The 26,803-nt window shown below is 47.5% G+C and overlaps 10 protein-coding genes across 10 annotated transcripts; 6 read left to right on the top strand and 4 right to left on the bottom strand.

Moving 5' to 3' along the window:
• Positions 1-136: 136 nt before the first annotated feature.
• F5B22DRAFT_255874 (uncharacterized protein) lies at positions 137-948 on the top strand. Its single transcript, XM_047970041.1, has one exon. It carries the CDS (start codon positions 259-261, stop codon positions 928-930), a length of 672 nt encoding a protein of 223 aa, XP_047835193.1. The 5' UTR covers positions 137-258; the 3' UTR covers positions 931-948.
• On the bottom strand, positions 949-3,488 carry F5B22DRAFT_255877 (uncharacterized protein). The gene is made up of 4 exons (XM_047970042.1): positions 2,084-3,488; positions 1,405-2,032; positions 1,302-1,346; positions 949-1,254 (listed from the first exon to the last, which is right to left on the bottom strand). The coding sequence occupies exons 1-4, from the start codon at positions 3,427-3,429 to the stop codon at positions 967-969; spliced, it is 2,307 nt and encodes a 768-aa protein (XP_047835192.1). The 5' UTR covers positions 3,430-3,488; the 3' UTR covers positions 949-966.
• Positions 3,489-5,600: 2,112 nt separating this feature from the next.
• Positions 5,601-9,580, top strand: F5B22DRAFT_633225 (uncharacterized protein; the record flags this gene model as incomplete). The annotated part of the gene is made up of 7 exons (XM_047976810.1): positions 5,601-5,626; positions 7,263-7,335; positions 7,436-7,514; positions 7,642-7,901; positions 8,024-8,287; positions 9,257-9,282; positions 9,526-9,580. 7 exons carry the CDS (start codon positions 5,601-5,603, stop codon positions 9,578-9,580), a joined length of 783 nt encoding a protein of 260 aa, XP_047835191.1.
• A 1,555-nt stretch (positions 9,581-11,135) lies between these two features.
• F5B22DRAFT_587907 (serine/threonine-protein kinase Sgk2) lies at positions 11,136-13,916 on the bottom strand. The gene has a single exon (XM_047973635.1). It carries the CDS (start codon positions 13,523-13,525, stop codon positions 11,225-11,227), a length of 2,301 nt encoding a protein of 766 aa, XP_047835190.1. The 5' UTR covers positions 13,526-13,916; the 3' UTR covers positions 11,136-11,224.
• Positions 13,857-15,011, top strand: F5B22DRAFT_255495 (uncharacterized protein). The gene is made up of 3 exons (XM_047970039.1): positions 13,857-14,381; positions 14,431-14,720; positions 14,773-15,011. Exons 1-3 carry the CDS (start codon positions 14,187-14,189, stop codon positions 14,945-14,947), a joined length of 660 nt encoding a protein of 219 aa, XP_047835189.1. The 5' UTR covers positions 13,857-14,186; the 3' UTR covers positions 14,948-15,011.
• On the bottom strand, positions 14,848-16,414 carry F5B22DRAFT_255484 (uncharacterized protein). Its single transcript, XM_047970038.1, has 3 exons — positions 16,116-16,414; positions 15,835-16,072; positions 14,848-15,787 (listed from the first exon to the last, which is right to left on the bottom strand). Exons 1-3 carry the CDS (start codon positions 16,317-16,319, stop codon positions 15,075-15,077), a joined length of 1,155 nt encoding a protein of 384 aa, XP_047835188.1. The 5' UTR covers positions 16,320-16,414; the 3' UTR covers positions 14,848-15,074.
• Positions 16,415-16,978: 564 nt separating this feature from the next.
• F5B22DRAFT_587898 (uncharacterized protein) lies at positions 16,979-17,804 on the top strand. Its single transcript, XM_047973634.1, has one exon. It carries the CDS (start codon positions 17,470-17,472, stop codon positions 17,692-17,694), a length of 225 nt encoding a protein of 74 aa, XP_047835187.1. The 5' UTR covers positions 16,979-17,469; the 3' UTR covers positions 17,695-17,804.
• A 1,350-nt stretch (positions 17,805-19,154) lies between these two features.
• On the bottom strand, positions 19,155-21,197 carry F5B22DRAFT_587889 (uncharacterized protein). Its single transcript, XM_047973633.1, has 4 exons — positions 20,380-21,197; positions 20,164-20,329; positions 19,494-20,112; positions 19,155-19,444 (listed from the first exon to the last, which is right to left on the bottom strand). Exons 1-3 carry the CDS (start codon positions 21,170-21,172, stop codon positions 19,809-19,811), a joined length of 1,263 nt encoding a protein of 420 aa, XP_047835186.1. The 5' UTR covers positions 21,173-21,197; the 3' UTR covers positions 19,155-19,444; positions 19,494-19,808.
• A 331-nt stretch (positions 21,198-21,528) lies between these two features.
• F5B22DRAFT_255405 (putative small G-protein Ras2) lies at positions 21,529-22,494 on the top strand. The gene is made up of 3 exons (XM_047970037.1): positions 21,529-21,589; positions 21,643-21,821; positions 21,883-22,494. The coding sequence occupies exons 2-3, from the start codon at positions 21,702-21,704 to the stop codon at positions 22,405-22,407; spliced, it is 645 nt and encodes a 214-aa protein (XP_047835185.1). The 5' UTR covers positions 21,529-21,589; positions 21,643-21,701; the 3' UTR covers positions 22,408-22,494.
• Positions 22,495-24,750: 2,256 nt separating this feature from the next.
• F5B22DRAFT_255381 (uncharacterized protein) lies at positions 24,751-26,499 on the top strand. Its single transcript, XM_047970036.1, has 5 exons — positions 24,751-25,037; positions 25,095-25,204; positions 25,254-25,997; positions 26,057-26,155; positions 26,214-26,499. Exons 1-5 carry the CDS (start codon positions 24,912-24,914, stop codon positions 26,245-26,247), a joined length of 1,113 nt encoding a protein of 370 aa, XP_047835184.1. The 5' UTR covers positions 24,751-24,911; the 3' UTR covers positions 26,248-26,499.
• Positions 26,500-26,803: the final 304 nt, after the last annotated feature.

Below are 26,803 nucleotides of genomic sequence, written 5' to 3'. Positions count from 1 at the left end.
TGCCGACTTGCCATATTTTTAAAGGCTGTCGGATAGATGCGTTGTTGACTCCCTTCCTAGAGGCCGATTCCGTACAAGGCTGATCGCAGCCAAACCCGCATGCTATTTTTAGAATGGTTAAGAAACAGACACTACTAGACTAGGTGTCTAGAATCGGCCAGCTCTGGAACATTGTTATTTATCAAGGCCCATTTCAATCATGGCAAGAATACTTTCCAGGATGGCTTTCCAGTAACTGCTTTTACATCTGAGACAAATATGCTTCTTTTCATCTTCGTGTACTTGACAATGGGTGTCCTGGGCATCCCTGGCTTGGATATCTCCGCAGCTGGGACAGTTAATTTAGAGGTTGAGATCGGAACAAGGACTAGTCCACTCGACGACCACTGGCTTTCGCCATCGCCAACTACTACCAGCCAAGCCGCCACGAGCCTACCCCACACGGGGGACCCTAGCAGTCACGCAAGCAGCCCACCACTCATATCAACCGAACCATCAGTCCAAACTATCACCAAAACCATTTCCCAAATCACTCTCGTCACTACTACTGCACAGCTCTGCACCCCGCTCCCTGGGACTGCCCCGCCTGTAACCTCCTCCCCCAAGACCAGCTTGCTCGGGACAACCCCGACACATTCAACGTGGAACAATACGGCCTCTTTTAGGTCTTTCAAGATGGGCACGCTACCAATTCCATCGCCCACGACTAGTTCGGGGCGGAATAGTACAGTCTCTCTCAGGACGGGTACACCGCTCAGCCTGTCGTTCAACACCCCAGCTAGCGCAGGGAGTACAGTGTCTTTCAAGACAGGTACAACGCCGATCCTGTCGCCTACAGTATCAACCGGTCCGGGGAAGAATGCTCTAGTTCAGCAGGTCTGGTCCTTATTTGCTGTCACGGCCGTCGCCTTTGGGTTTATGTGTCTCTAGGCAGTGTCTTGTATCTCTGGGTAGTCCATCGCGTCTCTAGATAGTTAGGTTTTCAACTTCGGCCGGTTTATCCGTCTTCTGCCGTTTCCCTTGCCTCTGGTGAACTGACTCGCCCGTTCGTTTCCTTCCCGTAGACTGTTCTACCGGGATTAAAATATTGTCATGCCAGGCCGTTCTTATCAGACTCAAAGCAGCAGCCCTTATCGCTGTAGCATCTGGGAGCGTAACATCTCTAGAGACAACTGTTCGGCCTAGCATACGGTAGTACGCAGATGTAACGACCAATGGGCCACAACTGAAAGTATCAAGTTGATGGGGAGCCGTCTATTATGGTTAGTACGGAACACTGTTTGATAGAATAACACACAAACCTGCTCAACATATTGCAATCCGGGAAATTGATCTTTGCATGCTTTCTACCATAAAATTAGTATTGGCTAGTAAGAAGTATAAAAGCTCTGGGGTATTTTTTACCTTGATCTCTGTGCGGATCCCTTTCCTAAGTGAATCATAGTGATAAATTGCATTATCTCTGTAGTTCACTTCAAGGAGGCTAAAGTGATCTCCATGCTGAAAAAGTGGGAAAAAGCATACAAGGCTATGATCCGGTTCCGCCTTCTTCCATTCCTCGATGACCCGCGCGGCCCTCTCGAATGGCTTCGCTACCATCTTTCTCGGTCGATCCTGTTGGTGGACGGGAACAGAAAAGCCAACGCGAACATATGGTAGTTTATCAGCCAAATGCAAACAGAGCAGGATAAGCTCGTCGTTGAACCATTCTGTTCCGTTTAGCCGATCAAGTGTTTTGATGTTAAAACGGAATTCGGTGCTCTTAACCAGAAGCATGTTGCTAGGTGCTGAAATTTTTATATCTCTTTGAAGCGAGATCACTGCTTTAGAAATATCAGAGGTCTGCCCTGAGGTACCGAGTAATTCCTGGCCCTCTAGAGCTTGCTTAAAAGCGACAGGGTCTGTCCGTCCGGTCTCTAAAAGCTCATCCATCTGCTTTTGTAAGAGCTTAAGAATATCCATCTTTTTTAGGTCATGTTCAAGCTGAGAGATCAAGCCCTTTATGACATGCTTTTTAGATTTGGCAAGATTCCTGCGGGAAAATTAGCAAGCTATGTTTAAACGGACCAAGTACTGAACCTACCACGCATCCCTAAAAAGAATACCAAAGCCTAATGTAGACACCAGTTCATCCCAAATTCTACCCCTCGTTAAATGAGTAGCAAGTCTTTTGCGACGAATCTCTCGCGCCCTTTTCTCGCCTGCGTCTTTGGGTACTGGTCCGAGGATCCTGCTGGAGACTTCTTGCGCCGCCTCTGTGGGAGATAACGAAGATAGGAGATCGGCTTGGCCACGGTGCCATCGAGCAAACGTAATCGCGGTCAAGGCATAGCGAATAGAGCTCTTGTGTCGTTCGGCAAATCCCGATTCCACGATAGAACTCCATTCCAAGCCGCTCGACCATGTGGCTCGTACTTGATGTGTTGCTTTCAAAGCACCAAGGAGGCTCTTGTAGGTTTTTATCGAGTCCATAGGAAACTGCAATTGTTCGATTTCCTCCAGGCTAGACCTAGCAAATTCGGTAGCAGATTGCTCTATCATTCGCTGAATAGGTTGATCATAGCTTGTGGTTGGGTTATCTTCTGGTGCCAGTATATCGTGGCGTTTTAAAGTCTTCAAAGGAGTTTTCAAAGGAGTCTTCAAAGGAGTTCGTAGTTGTGTTACCGGAAGCTCTCTCGCAGTGCTTGGGTTCTCGATCGTCTCCCGTACAAGCTCAGATTGAGCAGAATCCTCTGTTCCAGAAGAAGGAGCTGCTATCGATTCACATCTGAACATGCTGTCGATCTCATATTTCGGACTAATATCCCAATCCTTCTGTATAGCGACAGGATTTATAAAACCTTGGTCCCTAAGCTCATGTGGTCTTAGGTTCTCGTAGGCAGCTTTAGTGTTAGGATCCAACATATGTTCTTCAAATTCAACAGGAGATGGCGTATTGTTTATGAAATCATTCTCGAGCTCGTCTTTGGGCTGGTGATCACTACTAGCGGCTATACTGTTGGATTCCGAATCGACGTGTTGGACCTTGTTAGAATAGCCTGGCTGGCTTTCAACACGTTTTTCAGGCTCGTTGCTGCTCTTAAAAAGCGGTGTTGGTGTGCTTCTAGGTGTCTTCTGGCTGTCTGCGCATAGATTGCCGCAACATTGGTAAAGTTTCTCGAGTACATCTAGGAGTTGGTACCTATCAGAAAAAGGGCGCTGAGATAAAAATAAGCTCAAGGTCTCTGTATCCACGAGCTCGCTGGAAACATGAAGAAGCTCAGTAAGAACTACTGGAAGGCGTAATAAGGAGACCACAGTTTGGGCCGTATTGGAATCAAGTGATTCACTGCCAGCCCTATATTTGTCGGCCAGTCGGTCAGGAGTGAGGCGTTCAACTTCAGGTGTGCTGGGGGCGGTCCATCTGTGTATTTTACAAGGGGTGGCCATCGTTATTTTAGATAGGGGGCGGGTTATAGAGTTTGGAAAAGTGTAGTGTTTTGTTCGTGCTCACTTGGAAAAAAGAATAGATGGGAGGGAAGAAAAGGTCAACACATTATCTAGAGGAAGGCAGGCGCTTTATAGCCTCTGAGTCACCAGAAACCCCAAGCTCTCTGTCTCGAACATGGCACATCGTAACGTAGTATGCCTTGCCACGTCACAATCCCTTTTCTCCTGACTTCCTAGGAAGTCACTGCCCCTTTCTTGCTTAGAGCCAACACTCCCTTATTGGCCTATCATCCTCTCTGCTGTACCGACTTCCTAGGAAGTCACTCTCAGTTCCACGAATCCTATCCGCTCATGGTTTACCGTCTCCCCACCTCTGCTGACTATCAATGAAGATAGTCCACATCCCTTGAACCGACAGTCTGTGGCCAGTCTATCCTTCTCTCGGCCATACCGACTTCCTAGGAAGTCGTTCCTACTTCCCTGAACCTACCCTCCGCTCTCTCCCCCAATCGTTTATCGCTTCTCACTATCCACGATGAAACTCCTGGCCTTCTGGACCAACACGTCTATGGCCAGCCTATTACCTCCTCGCTTTTACCGCTGTCCCTAGAGTATACTCCTCCTGAACCCCTGAATCAAAGTCATGCACAACCTTGTGATCCAGCCTCTCCCTTTTCTCCATAGGAACTACGTAGTGCTTTGGGAGGCGCAGGCTTGTTATCACGGCGCGTACGATGATCGTACCCAGTCTTCGTCAAGATCGTTATCATGAGCGGTCTGCCTCACCCGTAATGTTGGCCAACTTAACGTTTCATCGTGTCCTTGGGAGGGCTCACCGTTACCTCGCATTATCCTTAACCTATCAGATGGTAGGACTCATAAGCACATGACGGCCTCCTTTTTGCAGCCGAAAGGAGGTCGCAGAAGAGAGGGCACATCTGAAGCTGATAACGGCAACGCCGCAGGCTTAGCCCCTTACATTTCCTGTAAAACGTGCGGCTTTGGCCGTTTGATTTGCTAGGGACCCTCTCCGTTGATGGGCGTTAAGCGAGAAAGGCCTCCTGACAACGGCATGCGTCGTAAGCAAGGCCAATTCTTGAACCGGTATGTTCAACGATAGGAGGCCTCAGTATGCATTGTGCCTGTTAGTCTGGAGTGGCCGCATGCTGAGGAGGAGGATGTAAGGGTAATCGGTCACCCTAGCTAGATAGCCGCTTCGAAGCCAGTGCTTCGTTAGAAATTGGATATAAAAGGAGAGGCTACGCCCATTCTACAGAAAGAGAGGCTCAAGAATCAATATTACTGAACCCTTACCCTTCCATTCTACTTATCTGCTGCCTACCTGTGAACCTCCTATAACCCAGCTTCACTCCAGAGATACCAACTCCTGATAGAGGACAATTATAAACCCTATGTCCTCTACCGTCTTGACTTGACCCTATACTGTTTTTAAGCTCCCATCCACAAACCCTTTTTTGAACCTTCTTTTCATCCGCAGCCTAGCATCCCTCTCGATATGGCAAGCCACATTCCTGACCGTCACCATAACGGTAACAACGTTAGCGAGGCAGCGGTAGAGGCAGTCATGCGCTGTTGGGTGTCCCAACAGCTGAGGGCGGTTCAACAGCAGCGAGACGACGCCTTACGAGTTATCGGTGATCATCCCGACCCAGTTCGTTTCTTTGTCGACCAACTCGTGGATTACACGAGAAGATCTGCCCAAGTTCTAGAGCAATCGAGAAATTCCTTGGCGGCCATGCTGGACCGCACCCTAGACGACTTGGTGCGTGAGATGGATATTGGGCGTCTTACAAGGGGATCTGTTCCCTTTCCTGTTGAGGCAACTACGTCTCGCGGCGATCAGACCATTATCGACCTAACGCAGCCTGGGCCACGTTGCCGCAAGTGCCAGGGAATCCTCGAGGAGTCTCATACCACTGTATATAGCCGCTGTGGATGTGTGAGTCCTATTTCTTCCCCACACTCCGCATACGATAAACCGTGCGCATCAGTCGGGCTGATCATATATAATAGCTCTTTTGTGATATATGCGCCCCTGCCCAGAGAACCAGTGTCTGCAATGCCAGTGGGCATGCGCATCTTGGCCAGCAGGAGTCTCTTCGTGTTTATGGCATTTTCGACCCCTGTGTCCTCTGCCAGGATGTATTACGATGGCCTACAAGGCCGCAGAGCTGTGGTGAGCCAATGAGCAATACCTAGGACTGAAGCCTATATCTAACCATAAGGGCAGGGCATGTGTTTTGCAAGCAATGTTTACAGAGGGCACGGGAACATCAGGGGCGGAGGTGCCCATGTTGCCGCAAGCATTGCTGTCAAAAGAGTGACTGTGATATAAATTGCTACCGTTCTATTCGGTGTGAGGAGTCTGGCTTGCTAAGTGAGGCGGAATAATTATAGGCGACCGAGGTGGACGCTTGCAAGACATGGTGCAATATTGACCTCTTGTTCTGGCAAGTCGGGATGTCTTTCTTAAGAAAGATAAGCATACTATAAGTAGGTTTTAACGGATATCTTTGTAGCCGTAAGAAAGTCGTAAATTGAAAGTTTCAAGTCAATCTATCGCAAAACTAAAAAAGAGCACAAATAAATATCTGCCTGTCCCAAAACGACGATAAGGGGAGGCCGAATCAAGCCAGGGCTCCTCCAGCTAAACATACTCTTATATAACGAGCTGACTCGATTTCGGAGATCATATAGCATGACCTATGTCTCGATATCGATCTCCTTTTAATCCTCGGTACAAGCCTTGCGGTTTACGGTATCTGGGGGCCGACGAAGGGCTTTGCAAGACTTGTCCAAAAAAGCAAAGGCATAGCACTGTTCATAAACCGTGAAGGACCAGCTAAAAACAAAGGGAGCGGCGTGATCGACTACTGGGTCATGTGGGATTGTGACGCCTGGGTACGTGACCTAAGGAAGTGAGATCGTCTTCTCTTTTTACTATTAACCCCTAAAGGGTCAGGTCTTCTGGCTGTCATAGCCGATGACAAGGCTGACCGAGTCGGAGAATATCCGTTTTCTTGGACGGCATCAAGAGCTAGGGAGAAGAAAAGGCATGCTCCGGTATTGGATAGCTCGGTTAAACGGGTCAAGAAATACCACGCTTCGGCAGACTCTGCGAAACAGATCAGAGATATCTTTTCAGGAGCGTTGGTTGGGACACGTGATCATCTAATTGAACTTACCTAAGACATGTGTACATAATGCTTAGATTTCTTACTATAAGCGGCAAAAGTATAATACTAGGAAGAAGAAGTGACAAGGATAAAGCATTGAACTATAACAGCGAAAGCGGTGTTGACTATAACATTATGCTTATACTAGCAGCGTTTCCAGAGTAACGTGGGTTACGAGTAAGAGATTATTCTCGAGTGTTAGGTCGCATATTTTATATTTCACTTCTTTTTCTTATAGTTAGCTCGTTTTCGGATACTTAATAAAAGTTCAGTAGGGCAGGCAGCATAGATTCATCTTCAAGCCACATCAGTGTTAGCGGGCCACAGATAAAGAGTGTGGCTGAAATGGAGTATAAATGAGCCAATCAATGCACACTTAAGTAGCATCATATCTCGTCAGGTTGAGATTTAGCTTGGATTCTTCACTTATAAGTCTATTGACGTTGGTGTTGCTTTCCTGCTTTTCCTAGTGCTAGTTGACCTTTTAAACGTTCCTACCTATCCCTCTCCCCGCACCTTTCCAGAGGGTCCAGGCAAAATGGCATTGCCGCTTCACCGCCATTAATCATTGCTTGAAAACGGTATCAACTTTTCTCCAGAACCACTCTTGGAGACAGAGCTGCGCGACCATGGCAGTCGTAGATTCTACAGCATTTGCGAGTACTTCGACACCGGGCTGACGCAGGGAGAGTTCAGTCGTGCTCGGCTTGTTCGTTACATCTATATATATTTGCTTTCTTCACAATCTGGAGATCACTTCCCACGCGCCTTTTTCTAAGCCGTCGATATCCGGATTAGTGGAAATAAAGTTTGATATCAGTTTTGAAGATATCCGCTTGAAATTCTTCGACTTCGGGGATCATCTTTTCAACAACTTTTCCCTGCCCGGTAAGGCTTTGCTACAGCCCAGCTGCCATACTAGCTAGTTACTCATAATGTCTCTTAACGAAAGCTTCTACAAAGAAGACTCCGCAGCCTTCACCAGCGTTGCATTCTGCCGTGCAAGAAGCACAAGGTCGTGGCGGGCAACAGTATATTGGAACTGGACCCCGACCATCAGTCCTCCGGAGGGACTGCCTCATCCGTGACCGTCATCGCTGTGTAATATCGCGAAGATTCGATCATGCCGAGGCGTGGGAACGCCGTAATACGCCCGGCGACGCTCGAGACGACGAGGGGAATCTGCTGGAGAATGACCCAGATGACCCGGAGTTTCTGGAGGTGGCCCATATTCTGCCACACTCGCTCACAAAGGTCAACCAAGGTGGCGAACTAGTATGTATATATCTTCACTTCAGACGTTCTCCCCAACTAAACTTTCCTCTTAGGATCACTCTAAACAATCTGTACTCGCGATCTTAAACGTGTTTGATGTTGGTGTTGCAGAATTGATCCAGGGCCCTGAGATTGACCGGCCACGTAACGCTATTACGCTGACTACTCACTACCATCGGTCATTTGGTGATTTCCAGGTCTACTTTGAACCTGTTCCTGAAAAGGATCATATCTGTACGATCAAGACGTTCTATCCTAGATACTTTGTCCAGCGAGCAGCAGTCCCTATTATCTGTGAGCTTTATCTGACTCCCGAGCGAACAATTGAGCCTCCGTCGCGTCGACTGCTAGCTATCCATTGGGCGACTTTGTATCTCTTGCTATCGGTGAGCAGAGCTCTCCTGTTTGTACCTAGAAAGTAAAACAGTAAGGCCTATTCGAAATCAATGGGTGTACCGTCCCCAACCACTGTGGCAATGCAGCTACCTCTCTGCCTTAGCATGTCCTTTTCACCTCTGGGCCGTATAAGACAAGTAAGTGCCAGGGCGCGTAAAGAGGGCGCGTTCTGTAACTAGGCGCGAAGCCTGCTACTTTATTGCCCCGCGTTCTATACCCCGCATTTTGTATGTACCTATCGCATGGCCTGGGAGTTAGCCAGCAAGAGCGCTGCTTTTCCGCGTTCCTCGACTGATTAGTGCACTACCCCTCACATTCCTCCCCATCACCTCCAACCTTCCACGCCACTTCAAGGTTTTCTCAGAGCTCAGAGGTTCTGTTCTGTTCTGCATCTTCATCTTCGTTACATCAAGCTTCCATTCCGCTACTGCCACTACGATTTCACGTACCGTCACTGCTGCGGTCAAGTTCCACTATCAAGCTGCCTCCGCCTCTCTCTCCTCTTCGGCCGCACTTTCGGTAGTTAGGTAGGTAGGCTCGCCCACGTGTCTGCTGCTTTACCTCTCAACCTCGCGGTTACTTACGTATGTACAATCCTCTTTCTCTTCATTCTTGCCATTTGTTGGTTCCACTGACTCACAGTGATAGCGATCGACGACACAGACTTCTCCTACTTGCGTGCCTAGCACGGGCAGCCGGCACTCCCGTATCTTCTACGCCGACCGTACCGCCCGCACGCCCGTCTCACTTGCCTGCCCCTCCGTCTGTTCAGTCATCCGTTCGTATACGGTCGATCACCCGCCATGGCACCCGAAATACCGGTCTACCATACCAGACTGGAGGCTCAAGATCAGATTAGCATTACGGCTGGACGTCTATGCACGACTTGTCGCTTCATAGAGGTCAAGCCCGAAGCACCAGTCGTCACGGTACCTTGCCTTTACGTTGATCATTTTTAGAAGATTGTTCAGCAAGAGTGTATACAGTTCGTATCATCTTAAGGGTAGTACCTACTTGCCCTCTCTCTATAATTACTAATCTTTGTAATATAGTGCAAAGAGTATTATCCGCTTCGTGCCCCATGAAACTAAACTGTTCACCCTCTTAGATTGTCATCACGGTAGGGTTCACGCTGCCCCGGCCTTTGGTTCATTGTTTTGCGTGGAAAGTTTAAAAGCTCATAAAATTTATAGAAATGGAACGCCTAGCTTCTCATTATGGCATCCAGACCCCGCGTAGTTTCGATATCCACCAGACTGGACCTGATGCTGCGAAAATTGTAGATGAAGCGTTAGCGGTCATGGCAGAAAATAGTAGAGTCTTCGCCAGATTCGACAATCGGAACAAAGCGTACATTTTGGCGGCGTTTTGTGCTACCATTGATGCTAACCAGCGAGCTTATCAATACATTGCCGCCCACCCTTCTCGATTCGACCCCGAGGTTCAGCAGTACCTCAAGAAGATAAAGGTTATAGTTGGCGACGGAGACGAAAATATGGAGGTTTTCTGGATTGCCGAGAACACTGGTGCCCATACTACTCGCCGGCTCGAATTCTTGGTCGAACGTATTGCTACAGCGCTCGTTCCTGTTATGGTTGCTTGGATGATGGAGTCAGAGGAACAAATGGGTACAGTCGATACATGCATTTTTTGCAGTAATGATAACGAGTAAGCTGCGATAGTTCCAGATGTTTTACAAGTGATTTCTCAAATACTCTCTCCCTCGATTTCGTCCCCAATGCCTCTCCCCCCTTCGTTGATGCAATGCGCACAAGCAATACTGAGGATGTTACCCTGTTACCCTGTTGTAAACCTCTCTTCCTGTAAGCGTTCCGTGGGCGCCATTTCCATTTCATAAGAAAGCGTAGCATTCCATTTGCATGTATGGCTGCTTGTTTGCGCCACGCCCTTGGTGACTGACCTAATTTATTTATGGAAACTGTTGCTACCTTTCGATGCGATCGCTGTCGGCGTTAGTCTTGTGTTGGGGTGGGTAGGTAGACTCTCTTAGTGTTACGAATAGACGGGCTTTTTTTTTGTCGCGCTGAGGTGTAGCTTTTGCTGTACTATTGTCGCTTTGAGCTAATAGAGCAACACATCAGATTATCGCATTTCTACTAGGCAATCAGAACATGGCGTAGTATATAATTTGATTGATTGAACGATGTGACGAATTTGGTGGAAAATAATGCCTAATATATATACTATTACAGCTGTCCGGAATAACTCCTTAATACGCGCTGGATAGATTCCATTTCCTGCTTGATTTCTGTCATCCTATGCGTCTATCTGCCTTCTCGATTGAGAGACATAGAAAATTGACACGAGCTAGGTATGCGCCCTGTTGTTCCCATAGCTGAGCAATCAAGAAGATCACGAGAACAAGGAGCGTAAAGATCATTACGGCGGCGAACACTCCGAGGGGGTGAATATCGGACGGCAGGCGATTCCCCGGCCGTTCGCCGTCCTGTCGAATGATTTCTTGGGATGCGTACGACTTCTCGGAGTAGTGCTTGGGGGCGCACGTAATTTGCGCAGGTAGTTTTTGACCTTCTAGAGCCATATTTGACTCAGGTGTGATAGGGTCTGATTCTGTATTTCAAGTAGCTTGTCTTGTAAGATGCAGAAATGAGTATTTTGAAACGGAGTCTAGCAACTGCTGGAATTCTGACAAAACCTCGAGACAGAACATTAAGTGTTTATATAGATATAACCGCCGCTACATTTAGAATCTGACCTTGACCTGGGTTGGCTAATATAGATGGTTGATCCACACACACACCTCGTACTAACGTCTCTTCATCGCCTAGCCGCGCGGCTTCACGCATCAGACAGCCTATTTGATAAATAATAGATGTATTACTAAGTACTGATGCACCACCCTTATCCTGACCCAGTAACGAATCGGTGATGCTAAGAAGAATTCCCTACATATTGTTAACAGCATCATCAAACGCCGCGATGATAGGGCTGTAGAGTTGATTAGGATCGCCAGCAGGGGTTCCAAAGCTCATTCTTTCGTCTTTATCGAGGGGAAAGAGGATCTTCCTGATCCGCAAGCAGAGCGGCTGAACATGGTTGAACATGCCTGGAAATTCGGTCATAATACCTTCTAGTCCGTCCACGGTCATATCGCCTGCCTTCGTCCGGGCAATGTCTTTAAAACTACCTATCTCCCACCCCCGTAGAACGCTTTCCTTAGGCGGCTTCTCCCCACTACTAGCGAACCCATTCCTCCACGATTGGCGCGCGCACATCCAGAGCAGTACGTAGAAAAAGGACTCGAGGTCGTGGCGGTAGGTGTGATCGGTCTTGCGCAGCACCTGCACCGCCATAAATTGCATCGTGCCGGTCTGATGTCGCGCTCCGCTCGGGCCGCTATCTCTTACCTTGGCCAGGTCGAGGTCGATGAGCATGCCGTTGAAGCCGCCTGCCATCTCGGGTTTCGTTATAATAATGTTATTAGACGAAATGTCGCGGTGGAGTATATTGCCCGTCTCATATAGTGACTGGTGTCCCCTAATGGCATCCCGTACCGCCCCCAGCAGTTCCTTGATCGTCCGGAAGTCGCTGATCACCCGGCCGGCCGGCGAGATGACGAGGCAGGAATAAATCCTATTTTCCCACATGTCCCCGTCGGAGTTGTATAGGCTGGGCTTGCCCGTGCTGATTCTCTGTTTGCTGTTCTGCTTTCGGACCACCAGTGTTGACTGTTGGCTGTTGGACCGTGGCTTTTTAGATTCCGACGCATCAGACCAATGATCGGACGCCGACTTTCGCTTCTGGCTTGATATATCTATGGTTCCAACCGATGGTATATCTTCAAAGTGGACATCGTCATTACGGAACTTATGACGCTTCTCAAACTCCAGACCTTGCCGCAGCTCGTCAATAGTGGTGATCTGACTGTGTGCGACGACCCTCGCTACCCCCCTGACGCCCTTAGTCTCGGCTAGCCTCAGCTGTTTCACCTCCAGCTTGCGCTTGTCTGATGCCCATGAGAACTTCGCAACATGACCATCTTGGGTCTCATAACACGTGGTCCCGCGGCAGACGATAGCACTCTGCCTCACGATTGGTCTCAACAGCCTGATTCTCGCTTTATTGCTGTCTACATCGTCCACCGTAACGTAGTGATGCTTGCCCTCCCGCTCGATGAACGTGTCCAAGCCCATGGCATTATCATCCATCGTGGCGTAGCTGATAAGAGCGCGCGCAAATCTGCCAGGCTCGTTGTGAATGTCAAAAGCGCCTGAGCTATACGCCCCGGATCGGTCGAAGACCCACAGCTCCATCATGGAAGCAATAAGGGTAAATGCATGGACAAATCGGCGTGTTGGCTGGTCGGTGAAAACACCTCGTACGAGACGCGTGAGCTGGAGGAAGTCCGCTTTAAAGCGGCCCGTGTCGTAGGACGACTTCTGTTCTCCAACTACAAGGACGTGCTTGTACTCGAGTTTGCCGCTCGGTTCTGGCGCAGGTAACTGGAAAAATAGATCTATTTGGCCTTTGGGTTCCTTAAACTCATGGGCCGTCTTAGTAGTATAGAGCTTGTGTGGCGCACCGCTCAGCGCGCCGTCTTCTAGGGAACGAAGCCAGTCCCAAACCAGTCGTTCGGCGGGAACGGTCGGGAATGTCTTCCACCTGTTTCCGTCATGTTCTGCCATTACAGACTCCAACATCTCTTTCTGTCTCTCGTCCCAGCTCTTCGTATTGAAAAATTTGTCGCAGAACCCCCCCACGTCACGGAAAGTGCAGTCCCTGATCTCAAAAAAGAGCTCCCTTTCGACAATGTTGCGCGGTTCGCGATCCGAAAGTCGACTCGAGCTAGACCTAACAGGCGTTCCTTGGAAGGTCGGAGCGATACTGGATGGGGGAGGCGTGAGGACGCCGAGGTTGTCGATGATGTCGAAAACAGCTTCCCAGATGTCGATGTCGGACGAGTTGGAGACGACGTGATGGAAGAGCGAGTAGAAGTGGTCAAGCTTCATCAAGCCCCCTCGGACATGCTGTTGTATGGAAAATAGTTTAGCTGCCACATTGCCGCTTCCATCGGGAGACGAAAGCTTGAATGCGGTTGGTGATATGACAAGAGCTCCCAGAAGGCTCGCGATGTCCTCGCGTCGTGGATTGTCGAGATTTTTGCCCAACTTACGTTGAGAGGAATCGAGCGTATCGTCGAGTGGGAGCTCGGAAATGATATCTTTCGCTTGTTGTGACAGAGGCATTTCTGGTGGCAAGGCAAAGGACCGGCTTTGCGTTTACTCGTATGCGAGTGACCTCCTTCGAGGTCGCTTTGATCTAGTCGAGGCCCAGCTGGAAGCCGGAGTGCGCCTGGTCTAGTTAGTCTTTTTGGGGCTGCTAGTACCTCTGAGATCCGATAAGCACCAAGCTCATTAAGTTCCAAGCAAACCGCCAGATAACAAAACGCGTCATATGTCGCGTTCATTTATGCCTAGATGCCTAAAGGGATACCTAAAGATCAGACTAATACGTCTATAGCCTAATAAGGATAGGTCGCATTCCGAGGACCCACAAGCAACCGCCCAATACGAATGGCCTCCATCTAGGCCAACATTACTGAAATGACTACACGCTTAGGACAGTTCCACTCTCCTTGCAGCTATGATATTCAAGAAGAAGGAAGTGGTACGCCATTCGAATAATTGCATTGTCGTGTGCCTCGCGTATGCGCATTGAAGCATGGGGAGGGTGTTCTGGAGGCGAGACTGGTGCCAAGAATGGCACTACTTGGTGCGGGGTTGTTCACAAAAACGTGAAAAACCTCATACCTAAGCTGCAAGTCTAGTCATAAGGATTCTCCGGAAATCTTATTTTCATGGCTGCATTTCACGTCATTTGAGTACATCACCGTGCGAGGCAACTACCATGTCAGGCAGACCTATCGGCAGTCTTGGCCATGATGAAATAGCCCAAACCGCACTCCGGGATGTTGGGTTTTTCTGTATACAAGACGCAACAATCGGTTCCCAGATGTCAGCAATGGAGCAGAATGCATCTCAGTTCTCTAGTACGTCTAAAGCCGGGTGGGATTTCTGCCAGGATAATGTCCTAAATGATGCGGTATGTAACATATCGGAAAACCCTGGTAGACCAAACCTGACAACAACAGCGTATCCGCACGATCCTTCAGTCTTGTCTTCCACGATGCCGTCTAGGTTACTATCAGCGAATCGCCGAGGACTCGGGCCATGTCTTTCAGCTCAGAAAAGGAGGTCAGAACCCGGATATACTGCTTGTCCATCTCTGGGGCAAGGGCTCGCGAGCAGTATACTTTCCAGGCTCGCATCTCATCCCACTTAATAGCGTCCGAGCTGCCAATCGCCTGTGGGAGGTCCCATATGCTGCTCTCGATAAAGCCGGCATACATGGGACTATTGTCGAATTTGAAGAAGGTGGCCTGTAAGTCGGATATCCTACCTAAAGTTCTCGACTAAGATATAGTTGGTTACAGCGCCATTCTCGATGCACGACTCGCACTGGAAATGCCCCATGGATCACCAGTGACCTGCGGCTTCGCAACAGAGGAGGAGTTGCAAAGGTGGCCAAAGTTGAAAGTACCTAACGTACAGCAAAGGCACCAGATGGCCAGTGTATCGAGCGACATGATTGGCGTACACTTTGAATAGAAAGATTAGAAAAGAGAATTGTGGTGGCATACACTAAACAAACTTCACATTTTAATCCATTGTATTGATAATGTGAAACTCGTCCCAGAGGCTATCGTCTTCATGAGCTGGTGTGTCTCTGTTCGAACTAGGTTTCCTCATTCCCAACAATGGCATTATTCACTTCAACGCCGGCTGGATTCAGGGACAGTGGTAAATGATGACACGGATCTTCAGTAAATGCCCATCCTGCGATGTCAGTTGATATGGCTACTAAGGGCTCCGCAAAGGCCCAGCCATTGTCGCCCGCACGTAAAGTTGACGCAGGCTCTGCAAAAGCCCAGCCGTCATTAACACTAGGCACGACTGCCGCTGGTTCCATGAAAGCCCATCCACCACCACTGTCAGCAGCTTGACATGTTATCACGGGCTCCCAGTTGGTATTGTCCGGCATTGTGTTCGTCGCCGTGCCTTCGGAAGGGGACAAGTTTACATTGTTCGTACTCGCAACAGGTGACAGACCTGGTACCTTAGAAGGCCCGCCGTTGATATACGCGTTACTGGGAATAGCATCATGATTTTGTGAAATCGGATCCATTGATAAGATATTATTTCTCGATGTGACGGGTTTGCGTTTCTTGATCGATTGAAATTCTGCCTGTGTTTGCTTCCGTTTCCTTGTGTATCTTCCACCTCTCTCTAGCCGATCCAAGTTTATTTTCACCTTCGCGTTGAGGTGTCCAATTCTCCGCTGTATGTAAACATCGTTGGCCTCTGTGGACTTTTGGCAATTATGTCGGAGGAAACGGTGAGCTCTTGTGAATACTTCGCCACAAGTACACAGCTCATAGCATGCTATGTCTGGCGTGACCTTAGTAAAGCTCTTGATCAAAAGCTTGTGAACGTACGCGTTGCAAAATGTCGCACAAGATTCCCCCGAGTGGTGTATGGCTGTTTTTGGTCGCATTCAATATGTGGGCAATAAAATGGGGGCTTTCGGTCGTTGTGTGTATCACTTAGGTGAGTGATTTCATCTGTGTTATCACCATCGTCGCTGAGGTCACTGTTGTCGTAGCCATTGGAAGCGGCTCGTTCCATGTGTAAGCGGCATTGATGCAATTCTTGGATAAGCAATTGCTCTCGAAACTTGATGGTCAGTAGAGAATTAAAAATATTGCGGCGTGCTTACCTTGTACTCTTCTATATGCGCTAACAACTGACTGTTCCCTGCAAACTCTACATAGCAAGTCTGACACTGGCGGTGTATTCTGTGTTCATTCGACATGGTTGAGAATGTGTGATGGATGAGTGGCAGAGTCGAGCGTTCAGAAGGTTCCAGGAAGTAGTCCGTGTGGGTCCAAACTGTCATGCGCCGCACGCGACACACCATCATTTACTCCCAATCTCTCTTTTTTTTTTTTTTTTTTTTTGGAAGGCGGGCGATGCCTGACGAACTAAAAGCATATTAAAATTCTCGCAACTCTGTCTATAGCTCCATTCCCCATTACAATTTCTACACCAACATTATTACACTATCAATTTCGAATACACCACAAGACACAGACCTTAAAATGGCCAAATGTGATGTCTGCGACGGCGAAGGCACGAAAAGTGGTTACATATGCACCACGTGCAAGGGCACAGGCAAGGTGTAGCGGTTTGCTTAGCTGTTGTCCCACTGCGTCGAAGGTTCGTTGGCTATATTCTAACCCCCTGCCCTCTACTAGAATCAAAGTCACTTTGCAGACAAACATGTCTCTGATGCTAAAAAGAAGACATTTCATCACGACGTTCCGATCAAGCAACCACAGTGCCGCAAATAACGTACCTATCCACGAGCAGGAGGCACAATAGGGAACTCAGCATGGCTCCGCTCTGAGACTGATGCTTGGTGATTATGGAATGGGGGGCCATGGTGGTCACGACCGAGGTAGCTCTATATCAACACTGTATTAAGAGTAGCATGTCCCACTTTTGTGATAATACATGGCCTACACATATCCAAAAATAACCTCTATTATCACAAATTTGTGATGAATTGTTAATATGCATGCCAATCACGCCAGCACCCATGCAAGTGCAAGGGTAGCCATAGTTTTCACAAATTTGTGATACGATGGTAGACAGGTCTACTACAACCACCCTAATAGTGGGCCCATATGTGGCAAGGATGAAGGGATGGCGGCGGAGAAACCCACCATTGAAGGAGCATCGGCATCCCAAGTAAAGTGGGCTGGGATAATGAAGCCGGAGACGGGCCCCCTCAAAACCCTTCGCCTCATGGTGTCGGAAGGATGCTATGCAGCATACAACGCGTACAAATGAAGACAGTTTACTATGGCGCAAGGAAGAAATAGTTGTCTACGATAGCCATGTGAACCGTATTCAAGTCACCCAGTTTCCTAGAGCCGCGGTCTTTGATAAGCATACTAGTTTTTTTTCAGTCAAGCTACAGAAGATATTCAATAGGATGTTTTTAATTGATAGGTAAAGCAACTTGTCCGTACACTACCGGAAAGGCTTTTGTGTTTTGTGGTGATGGGATGACTTTGTTTAAGGAAAGTATCATTGCAATATTAGGCGGATGTTTTATGTGCATGTGTTTTCGCGACTCTACAGCGGCCTGGGGTCCCATGTGCATGGATAATATGAAAAATGGTGAGGTCTATCTCGATATGGTGTTTCTTTGCCATTCCCACCGCCGACCACTGCTCGCAGGACTGATGCCCTATAGACATATCGCTTTGCAAACATCGGCCAATGCGTGAAATAATAATAATGTAGGATGATGGTAAACCCTTATTATAGTCTATTTTAATAAGACGAAGATGGACGCAGAAGGTAAAGACTAATAAATTTCTAGCTAACGTGGCATCGTGCAGAATTGTAACGCTTTGCAGTTAAGCTTCCCTTATGCACCATTATTGCTATCACTTTGATAGAAAAGTAAACGAACAGCTAGGGAGGTAGATTCAGGATGCTGAGAACAAGCCAGTCCATCCGATTATTTTTTTATCACGAAATTGAGAAGGCACTTGAATTTCTAAATCAGGAAGCCAACTTGGAGATGAGCACTCATTTGATTCAATGTGATGCTGGACGGCCAGCCTCATCACAAAACGGTGATTGTTCCTAATTTGCATGTGCAAGGATATCTCACATGTTCTTACATCCAGGCTAATTCCGCTGATGCAGAGCCCTGTGCAGTGCATGATATCTTGCAGATGGAAGAATGTTAACCGATTTCACTAACGAACAAGCAACGCATATCTGTAATGCTGTTGGTTCTTGGAAGAAACGATAATAGTAGCGGTTGAGGTTCGTCTAAAGAGGAAATCCAGTGGACTTTCATATTGTTAACAGTGTATCTGAAAAGTATAAGTATATTGTCATTCTCAGCAATTGGAACTTATCTGCTGTTCTTTTTGACAGGTTCTCAGCACCTTACCCTTGCTTCATTTGCTTTCACATTGTCACACTGCAAAACGTGTGTTATAGGGATCTCTTATGCTAGAAAAATTAAAGGTAAGTCTTATATACTTTGTGTTTCTTGCCTTGGGCTAATATCATACTAACACTATACAATTCATAGAACCCATCCAGCCCGGGACGCATAAACCTGGCAAAGTTCTGAGCCACGAAAGTGTAATACATTGCGGCACACAGCATTTCGTCATGTCCGAAAACGAAGTTGTTGTCAATGGGGAAAAGCCAAGTCAGGGAGGCGGAGACACTGAAGGCGAGACAACTCAAAATCATGTCAGAGAAGAGACCGAAGAACAACACCCACAGGACAACGCAGACGGTGCAGATCAGTACGAAAACAACACAGCATCTATGGACGATGTCATGACGGACGATGGTCACAGTGGAAGTTTGGATGACTAAATCAGGTTATGATGAAATGTCAAAGAGGGAGGAAGGAGCCTTGGATGTAGAGAAGAATTCTTGACCGTAGCCAGTCCTTACCTAAAAATAATACCTTTAATATCTTAACACGTCTAAGGTGAAGCTTACTTTCTTGTTGTAAAACTATTCTACAGCTTAACCATATCAGCGTTTTGGGGTTCATCCCCTGTGCCCCATGGTTTTGGTCTCTCAACGTTTGGCGGCGGGCCATCTTCTATCGGTGTAATGTTATTCCGCCTAGGTTGGTTCACCTTACCCAGTGATCTGCCTTGAAGTGGGCCGACGGGATGTACCGTGCTCACTTATCTTGGCAAGATGCAGACACGTCACTAAACAAAAGATATTCATTTCTTTATCCAGAGAACGACTTTCCTTTATCTACTTTTATTTTCCCAAATATTCACGCTAAAAAGAATGGCTCATATTCTTGATCCTTCTATTGAACTCCAGCAGTACATTATGCGTGCACCTAAGCCCATTTTCAACGAAGAATCTATGACAAGAATTGAGCTAAAACGACCCGATGGAACGCTGCTTGATATTGAGCTCTACCGTCTTCAATACCATAAGGAGTGGGATGATATTGTCGACTTGGGCAAAAGCGAAGCGGTATGTTTATCATTTAAAGTTGGATAGCCTCACTAACTAATAAAAGAAGTCCAAGATAAGGGAGGTGACTCTGGCCTCGAAGTATAACATAAACGCTTTTCTGCTCCGATCGGGTGCTGTGTTCCCGGGCAAAGAAATCGCTCTTATAATACCCATTGGGGAGATAAATATGGATAATGCACCACGTATCGCATTTCACCGAGAGAATGAGAGAGCAAGACTTCAGAAGTGGGAGAAGAAATTATATATCCTTGAACCAGGTGTATGCGTGCGGATAGCAAGAGGAAATATCTCATTTCTATGGGTATCCTTCCAGGAAACTGAGAACACTGGGGAGAGTAGCCTGACAAGTTCCCTTTCAGCTTCATAGCACCCCAGTGGAAGAGTCCCCAGCTATGGCAATATCCATTTCGCTAGTATTATTTCCCCAATTTATGAACTTCATCCATTCCACATCATTGCCATTGCCATTAATAGACTCACGAACAGAGGCTTCTATAATATGTCCATGTTGAAAACCATCCGGTTCATAGCTGCCCCCCAGCGCTGTACCTTGTTGCTGTTGCCCGTTATGGTCATGGCTTGCTAGGCTCTCCACTGCTCTGGCTCGCGAGGCGTAATCCTCTTCTGACAAATTCGTGCCCAGAGCCTTGTTAACACATTGGAGACTGCTCCGTCAGTTATCCTCTAGATGTACCCAAAAGGAACCTGGGACTTACTCAAGACCCATGAAGGCCAGCATGAATGGCATCAAGAAAGAGATGGCCGGCTCTTCGATTGTGTCGTTGCGGAGGAAACTCAGGGTCTTTGTGATCTTCTGCAGGATGTCTTCAGCACACCTGGGCGATTCAGACAATTTCTGGTACAGGGCTACATCTGGGCCGTCTACCCAATTAGAATACCACCTCTAGTAAAAAGAAGGTTGGTTAACATACATAGCAAGAACAGCCCAGGGCTGTGCCCCCCTATAAACCCTTCTAGCCTTTCCATCAGCTGGGCGCACCACTTTGATGCTCTTCTCAGTCGCTTGCAATAACCCGAGGTATAGGTAGTCTTTCCCAAATATGTCTTGATACAGCTATCGACATGGTCTAGTTCCACATCAGCCTCTCTAGCCACGCAGCAAATGCCCAAGAACAGAAGCGTTGCATATCTTGATAATTGAGTCTGTTGTTCTGCCTGCTGCTTTAGGTAACTAGCAAACATGCAGTAGTCGTCAAGGATATCTATAGGACTAGCATTAGAGCTGTGACGGGACCTTATGGTAGAACCAACAGGACTCGAAAGGCGTGTGAGGGTGTGAAAGGTCTGCATGACCTGCTCTGGGGTAACGAGGGATGTTCTCTGTCTCTTCTCTCGCCATTGGCTAGCAAGTGTGGGCAATAATGCAAGAAAGTTGCTGATAACACCAGCTAAACGGCCAGAGAATGCATGGTTATTCCGGACAGCTTGGCTAGCTATTTTGCTTTGTGATTGAGGATGTAGAGAGATAAAATTCTTGCGACTCGGTGGTATTGGTGCTTTCTGCGAACGAGGGTTTGATGATTGTTGACGCTGCAGACACATCACTCTCTCCTCAAGAGACTCTACTTTCGCTTCTAGGAATTTGATGTAAGCATCATTGGTACCATTGAACTCAAAACGGCGTTCTTGCGGCATTGTGTCAGGGTATACAGAGCAAATGATGATAGAAACGGAGGGATGCTCAAACCATTTGTGTTGCCACATTGGGGGGCCTCCATGGAGGCCCCCCAATGTGTGATATGTGAATTCAAGACAGCGAAATATCCACTCACGGTAGATTAGGTGCATGATCATGTTGGTGGAAGGCACTAGTTGATCCATCACAAGCCATGCGGCCACTCTCATCACCAGACCCACGTTCAGCTCCGCTCCCAAGGTTGATATTCAGGCCACTTACACGGTAACCAGGCATAGACATGGATCTTTGGTGTGGTTTCATGCCGTATCCATCATCGATGTAATAGACACTTCTGGTTCCCCCTGCCTACTCTACGAGTGACTACTATCGGCAAGTGTCTTGGCTAGGTTGCCATTGGATATAAAATCAAGTCAAATGGCAGAATTGCACTTTGGTCACAGGATGCACAATCCCTTCACTTGGTCGACCGCTACCTGTCCTACGTAGGCACCCTTTCAGCGCCCTCTCGACCTCTCGTCACTAATACGCTTCTTAGTGTTCAAACCCAGCAGATACTACCTTCCCCTGCTTATCCCTATCCCCCGACTTCTAGACATGGCCAAACATATTATGCATTTATGGCCGTTGATTCCCCGAATAGTGGTATTGGGGGACAGCGGTGTTGGGAAAACAGCACTGATAAACCAACTATGCCACCAACAATTTGTGCAGACGGTATGTTGTTACATCTTATTTTTTGTCTTTGATTATCTAACAATACTTTTGCATTGGATAGCACAACCCTACCATTGAAGGATCAAGAACTCGGGCACAAATTTTCATTGATGATCAATCATATCCAGTAGAAGTTCTCGACACAGCCGGCACTCTCGACTTGGAGTGCCATAGAAACCTAAAAGATGGCAGGATCCAAAAAAACGATGGCATAGTTCTGGTGTACGACGTTACGTCGCGGAAATCTTTCGATAGGATTGAGTATCTGTTCCGACGGGTTCTGGAGATAAAGAGCTGGGGGACTTCGGACTCTGTGGTCTCGACCGAAACAAGACTGCCCATTATGATTGTGGGTAATAAGAGCGACAAGGTGGCTAGTAGAATTGTATCCCCCAAAGAGGGAGCTGCGCTTGCAAGGAAGCTTGACTGCATGTTCGTTGACACGTCGGCAAAGGAGGACCAAGATGTTCTAGATTCTTTCTATAGAGTGGTCAAAGTATTGGTCGGGTCAGAATCTCCTAGAGGCTATACCTGGACGTCATTGCTAGGCGGAGGCAGTGGCGATGGCTGCTGCATCATCATGTAACCATAGGATGTGGAGTATTTTTATGTATACTGCCCGAGCATAAACTGTTTGGGAGCCTGACTGTCATAAGGCTATCTAAACCGTGTGGCCTTTTGTAATTATTGTCGTATTTCATTTTGCACCATCTCTAATTTTTACTCTTTTACTTTTCTTGTTTAATGCCATCGTCACTTCTAATATCATGTCTTTTATAAGACTTCATATTTATCTTTATGTAGTGGGTGGTAGCTGGTATCAGTCGTGGGATTCCCTACTTCTGTCCCTTCCCGAACCTGAAAGTCTGCACTGGAAGGTTAGCGGTGTCTGCATAGTCCCATGCTCGCTTCTCAGCCATAAAGTCCCGGTCCCCCCTCTCTTTCAACTCGAGCGGAACCCATCCCATCACTGTCCCTTCAATCAAATCGTCCTCCTACTCCGTCTCGTGAAGATGGCCAGTGTTGTCACCTCAACGACTGCGGAATGGTCGTTCCATTTCGTGCCCAAGGGTACTAGGCCACCTGCACCCGCACATTTCCACCTGATTGGAACCGCTGGCGACGGTCAATACGACCAACTCGCGATCTCGAGCGGGCGGGAAGATTGGATCAAGCTTCACTGCCGCAGGCTCAACGGGTCGTTCGAAGCGAGTGTGACGCGGCCCTCAGATGGCTTAATTCGTGTCCAAGGCATACATCAGGCAAGAAAGATTGTGATGAGGGCATTCCGAGACAACGCATTGAACGGCATCGAGCATTACGGCAGGTCGATTGGTGAAGTCTATCGTCGCCATCCAGAGTATGAACTTTGTCGTCTCTTTGTCGAATGGTCCATGTTCCTTGATGATATTAAGGCAAGTGAAAACTTTGACTTCCTGACCTGTGAGCTGACAGTACCTAGGGATCCTTTTTTATCACCCAAGATCGATTCATCCAACTTCTACTACAAACAAGCACGCACATTGACCGTACAGATCGAAACCGATTAGCGAAACTAACTGCTCAAGAATTTGTGACAGGGTGGAGGGAGACACTGCAACAGCTATGTAGCGCCGACAATACATGGGATGAGGAGGATTTACTTCATAAGCTAGCCTTGTTACGACGTATATTCGAACTCTCTGGTGGTTGTGAAGATATCATTCAGCGATCTAGATATCTCCAAGACACCGCGCCGGCCGACAGAATAACGGCTCTTGGGATGTCCATTGATATTGAGGGAACCACCCATCTCGACGTTCTGGATCTAGATGAAGCCTGTTGCTTCCTCAATAGGTGCGAGGTGTTTAAAACGAAACCTATAACAGAGGAAGACATGCAGGAGTGGGAAGCAAAATTATATGTTCACGTCCTCGCCACTGCGTTCTAGTTGGTGGGTGTACCCATGCTCTCATAGTAGATTGGTGTGTACTGACCACGACTAGGATATTGGGATATGATATTCCAGAAGGCAACAACAATACCTCTATGGCCTCTTTCAGCATGTAGGGCGGCAAATAAAGCCAGCCTTCTTTGCTGGATCTCTAGAATGCTTGGAATCGGGCCGTGTATGTCAGCGGGGCAACTTGCCAGAGCGATGTACTAGCTGTACAGCCTTGCGTAGTTTTTTTATTTACTTCTTCTCCTTGTTGTCTATCCTAATATTGTCGAATTTAAATTCCTTCTATATGTAATCCGTATTCTGCAGGCTTACGTGTAAAGGAATTTGTCAGAAACCCTCTACGTATAAATTTATTACTGTGATAACAGAGTTGTAGGAGATGGATTGCTTATGTGTTCTCCCTCGCCGTCCGTTCCAAAATCGAAAGAGGAGAGGGGGAAAAAAAAAAACGCTATAAACGCTTACCAACCCCCTATTAACCGGTAGTATATATTAGTGCCACAATTGCCGAATCCAGAGGTTTCAAAGCATCTGCGAAAGACATGAAGACCCTCGAGGATTTTGTCCCATACAATACTATATCCCTGAGCGGACAGACGGAGTTTCTGTTCTAAGTGCCACCACTTATGCAAGCAGTATCATTTGGTGCTTCAGCTGCCCGACTAGGGCGCAGTATAAGGAGACCCGTGCTACTTCCCTGATAGGTGTCTCCGGCTTGGTCTGCGAGTTACTCGACTTTGAAGGTCTCGCTACGCCTGCTAATCTGACAGTCTTCTTATCCCCATCACTGATTGCCTTGATGCTGGCTGCGACTGCCGGTCCCATGATTCAGTATGGCGTCTACGTCGTGGAATGCGAGACCTGCGGGAAGCTGTCACCACGAGCCAACGTCCCAGCCGACATCCTATACCCCTCACGTCGATAGTAACAACAGATGCGATAGCGGCCCTCCCTCGACTTTTCCACCATGTGTTCTACAACAGACCCCGCCCATGCCTGGACCTTTTGATCGCCCTCCTCTGTCGAGCAATCGGCCTCTCCAATACCAGAATTACTCGTCCTAGGATCTTGATCCGAAGCCAGCTGTCCATGATACATGTTATGCGGCTCAGGCGTACGGCGCCGTGCGCCCACCACCCCCACCGTCAATGCCATGGAGCCAACAAGTTCTTCTCGACCCGACCGCAACGATTAAGCAAGAAGTAGAGTCTGCATCTCCATACCCCTCTGTCACTATATCAGCACAAAAACCCAAGAGAGTGCGGACTACTAGGGTAAGAGCTGGTCGAATTTTGTTCTGAGTTGATTTTATTAACTAGTTTAACGCGCAGGCTTGCGATAGCTGTCGATATTCAAGAAGCAGGTGCGATGGAAATACACCGTGTGATTCATGCGAGAAAAAACACATTGAGTGCAAGCGGAAAGACTACTTGCTCAATAAGTCTGTCTATCGGTGAACATGGTTCTGGTATGCACTAACACTATGTTAGGTTGAAATCTGATCAGGTAGCTGCAATACTGGCTTTTCAGCAGAAGATATACGATGCTGTGTCCGATCTGGGTACTAAGTTTGATCGCCAGCAATCAGCAGGGAGTCACGACTCTTCAGTGCCGGCGCATCCTTCGACGAAACACTCATTTTTCTCGTCCAATAGGTCTACCAAGGCAAGCGATTCGCATAGCGACTCGGAAGATCGATCAACATCATCGCTAACGCCTGCGACCGATATACCGACAACTAGCCCTGGCGAGGCTGATCAGGAGCCCCTGAACACTATTGTCGATAATATTGACGATGAAGCTGAGTGGGACTCAAACATAATATGGTTCTATATTGGAAAGTACTACGACACGACATCGTATACCAATGGCATAATACCGCGTGAGCAGCTGGACCTTATGGTAAACCAGTTTCTCATAGACAGAGATTGTTGGGATGAGCGCTCCGGCACAGATATCAACGTTGCCATTGTGTTCCTAGTGCTCTCAATTGGCAAGCTATATGCAAAAAGGTCAAGTCTATCTGTTAGGCCGGGTCAGGATACATCAACACATGGCTTTACATACTTCAAACTAGGCAAGGACATGCTGAACAGTTGCTCTCCTAGTCATGGTATCGCAAACGCGCGCGCAAATGCCTTACTTGGTCTCTATCTTTACCAACTTGGTCGTTTTCCGGCTGCTTTAGGATACCTAAGCTCAGCTTCTCAGTTTGTTCGCGATTCATTGCTTTGGTAAGTTATTACTATTGACTACTTATTACATTGATTATAGGACTTACTAGCTGTATCAGGGAAATTGAACAACTCTATGAAACGTGGCTTAAGAATAAGCTATTAGCAGAGGACCGCAACATTTTAATGCTTCATATGGTATGTTTAACTTTAGAATGGTAAGGGATTCTTTGTTTGCTAAGATTCTACACTATATTCCTATTAACCATAACGTAGTGAGATCAGTCAAACGATGCTTGGAGGGTTTTAGGGCACTAGTGTTTAGAAAAGTTTTGCAATAATCCATTGAAATGGAGACTTCTAATGTAGACCGGTTCGGCCACCGGCTCAGCAAACCTTTGGTAGTTTCCTAGATTTCCATAGAACAGGATTTGTCAGTATCTTTACTAGCCAATGTCCAGCCTGTCCAAATCTCTCCTTCGGGCATTGGTGATCCGTGCGCCTTAAGTTGATCAAAGCAGCTTGCTATTCATCAGCCCTATCCAACAACTCTTCATTCCAATACCCCTACCATGTCTGACGAGGGGACTATCATCATCCGCGCTGATCCTTCTATTAATACTCGTATGTGCCTTTAATTAGTTATCGTCGTCAGATTACTGACTTAAGTTCAGCCAAGGCACCAGACCGCCACGTTGACGGAAAAGCTGAAGGGACTTTCAACGTTCGTGAACTGACCAAGAGCTTTATTCTCGCAACACTAGGGAATGGCTTAGATGAATCGAACCCCGTCGCATATTGGAGCATAACTGGAGTCTACGCAACTACTGCTACTATAGCAATTCTCAAAGATCATGGGGTCATTT

This window comes from Xylaria bambusicola, assembly GCF_022495145.1.
Source record: "Xylaria bambusicola strain CBS 139988 unplaced genomic scaffold F5B22scaffold_3, whole genome shotgun sequence".
NCBI lineage: Eukaryota > Fungi > Ascomycota > Sordariomycetes > Xylariales > Xylariaceae > Xylaria > Xylaria bambusicola.
This window is presented reverse-complemented; position numbering and strand designations above follow the sequence as displayed.

Bases quoted from the DNA above. Each gene is read 5' to 3' on its own strand.
- F5B22DRAFT_587889 (XM_047973633.1), bottom strand. From the start codon at position 21,172: ATGTGGCAACACAAATGGTTTGAGCATCCCTCCGTTTCTATCATCATT. The intron at 20,330-20,379 runs GTATGTTAACCA...CTAATTGGGTAG, and splicing joins CCCTGGGCTGTTCTTGCTAT to ACGGCCCAGATGTAGCCCTG. The intron at 20,113-20,163 runs GTAAGTCCCAGG...CTGACGGAGCAG, and splicing joins CTGGCCTTCATGGGTCTTGA to TCTCCAATGTGTTAACAAGG.
- F5B22DRAFT_255495 (XM_047970039.1), top strand. From the start codon at position 14,187: ATGTCAGGCAGACCTATCGGCAGTCTTGGCCATGATGAAATAGCCCAA. The intron at 14,382-14,430 runs GTATGTAACATA...TGACAACAACAG, and splicing joins ATAATGTCCTAAATGATGCG to CGTATCCGCACGATCCTTCA. The intron at 14,721-14,772 runs GTAAGTCGGATA...AGTTGGTTACAG, and splicing joins GAATTTGAAGAAGGTGGCCT to CGCCATTCTCGATGCACGAC.
- F5B22DRAFT_255405 (XM_047970037.1), top strand. From the start codon at position 21,702: ATGGCCAAACATATTATGCATTTATGGCCGTTGATTCCCCGAATAGTG. The intron at 21,822-21,882 runs GTATGTTGTTAC...TGCATTGGATAG, and splicing joins ACCAACAATTTGTGCAGACG to CACAACCCTACCATTGAAGG.
- F5B22DRAFT_587898 (XM_047973634.1), top strand. From the start codon at position 17,470: ATGACTTTGTTTAAGGAAAGTATCATTGCAATATTAGGCGGATGTTTT.
- F5B22DRAFT_255484 (XM_047970038.1), bottom strand. From the start codon at position 16,319: ATGATGGTGTGTCGCGTGCGGCGCATGACAGTTTGGACCCACACGGAC. The intron at 16,073-16,115 runs GTAAGCACGCCG...CTGACCATCAAG, and splicing joins CGCATATAGAAGAGTACAAG to TTTCGAGAGCAATTGCTTAT. The intron at 15,788-15,834 runs GTACGTTCACAA...AGGTCACGCCAG, and splicing joins TGTGCGACATTTTGCAACGC to ACATAGCATGCTATGAGCTG.
- F5B22DRAFT_587907 (XM_047973635.1), bottom strand. From the start codon at position 13,525: ATGCCTCTGTCACAACAAGCGAAAGATATCATTTCCGAGCTCCCACTC.
- F5B22DRAFT_255874 (XM_047970041.1), top strand. From the start codon at position 259: ATGCTTCTTTTCATCTTCGTGTACTTGACAATGGGTGTCCTGGGCATC.
- F5B22DRAFT_255381 (XM_047970036.1), top strand. From the start codon at position 24,912: ATGCCATGGAGCCAACAAGTTCTTCTCGACCCGACCGCAACGATTAAG. The intron at 25,205-25,253 runs GTCTGTCTATCG...ACACTATGTTAG, and splicing joins AAAGACTACTTGCTCAATAA to GTTGAAATCTGATCAGGTAG. The intron at 25,998-26,056 runs GTAAGTTATTAC...TAGCTGTATCAG, and splicing joins GTTCGCGATTCATTGCTTTG to GGAAATTGAACAACTCTATG.
- F5B22DRAFT_255877 (XM_047970042.1), bottom strand. From the start codon at position 3,429: ATGGCCACCCCTTGTAAAATACACAGATGGACCGCCCCCAGCACACCT. The intron at 2,033-2,083 runs GTAGGTTCAGTA...ATTTTCCCGCAG, and splicing joins ATTCTTTTTAGGGATGCGTG to GAATCTTGCCAAATCTAAAA. The intron at 1,347-1,404 runs GTAAAAAATACC...ATTTTATGGTAG, and splicing joins GGATCCGCACAGAGATCAAG to AAAGCATGCAAAGATCAATT.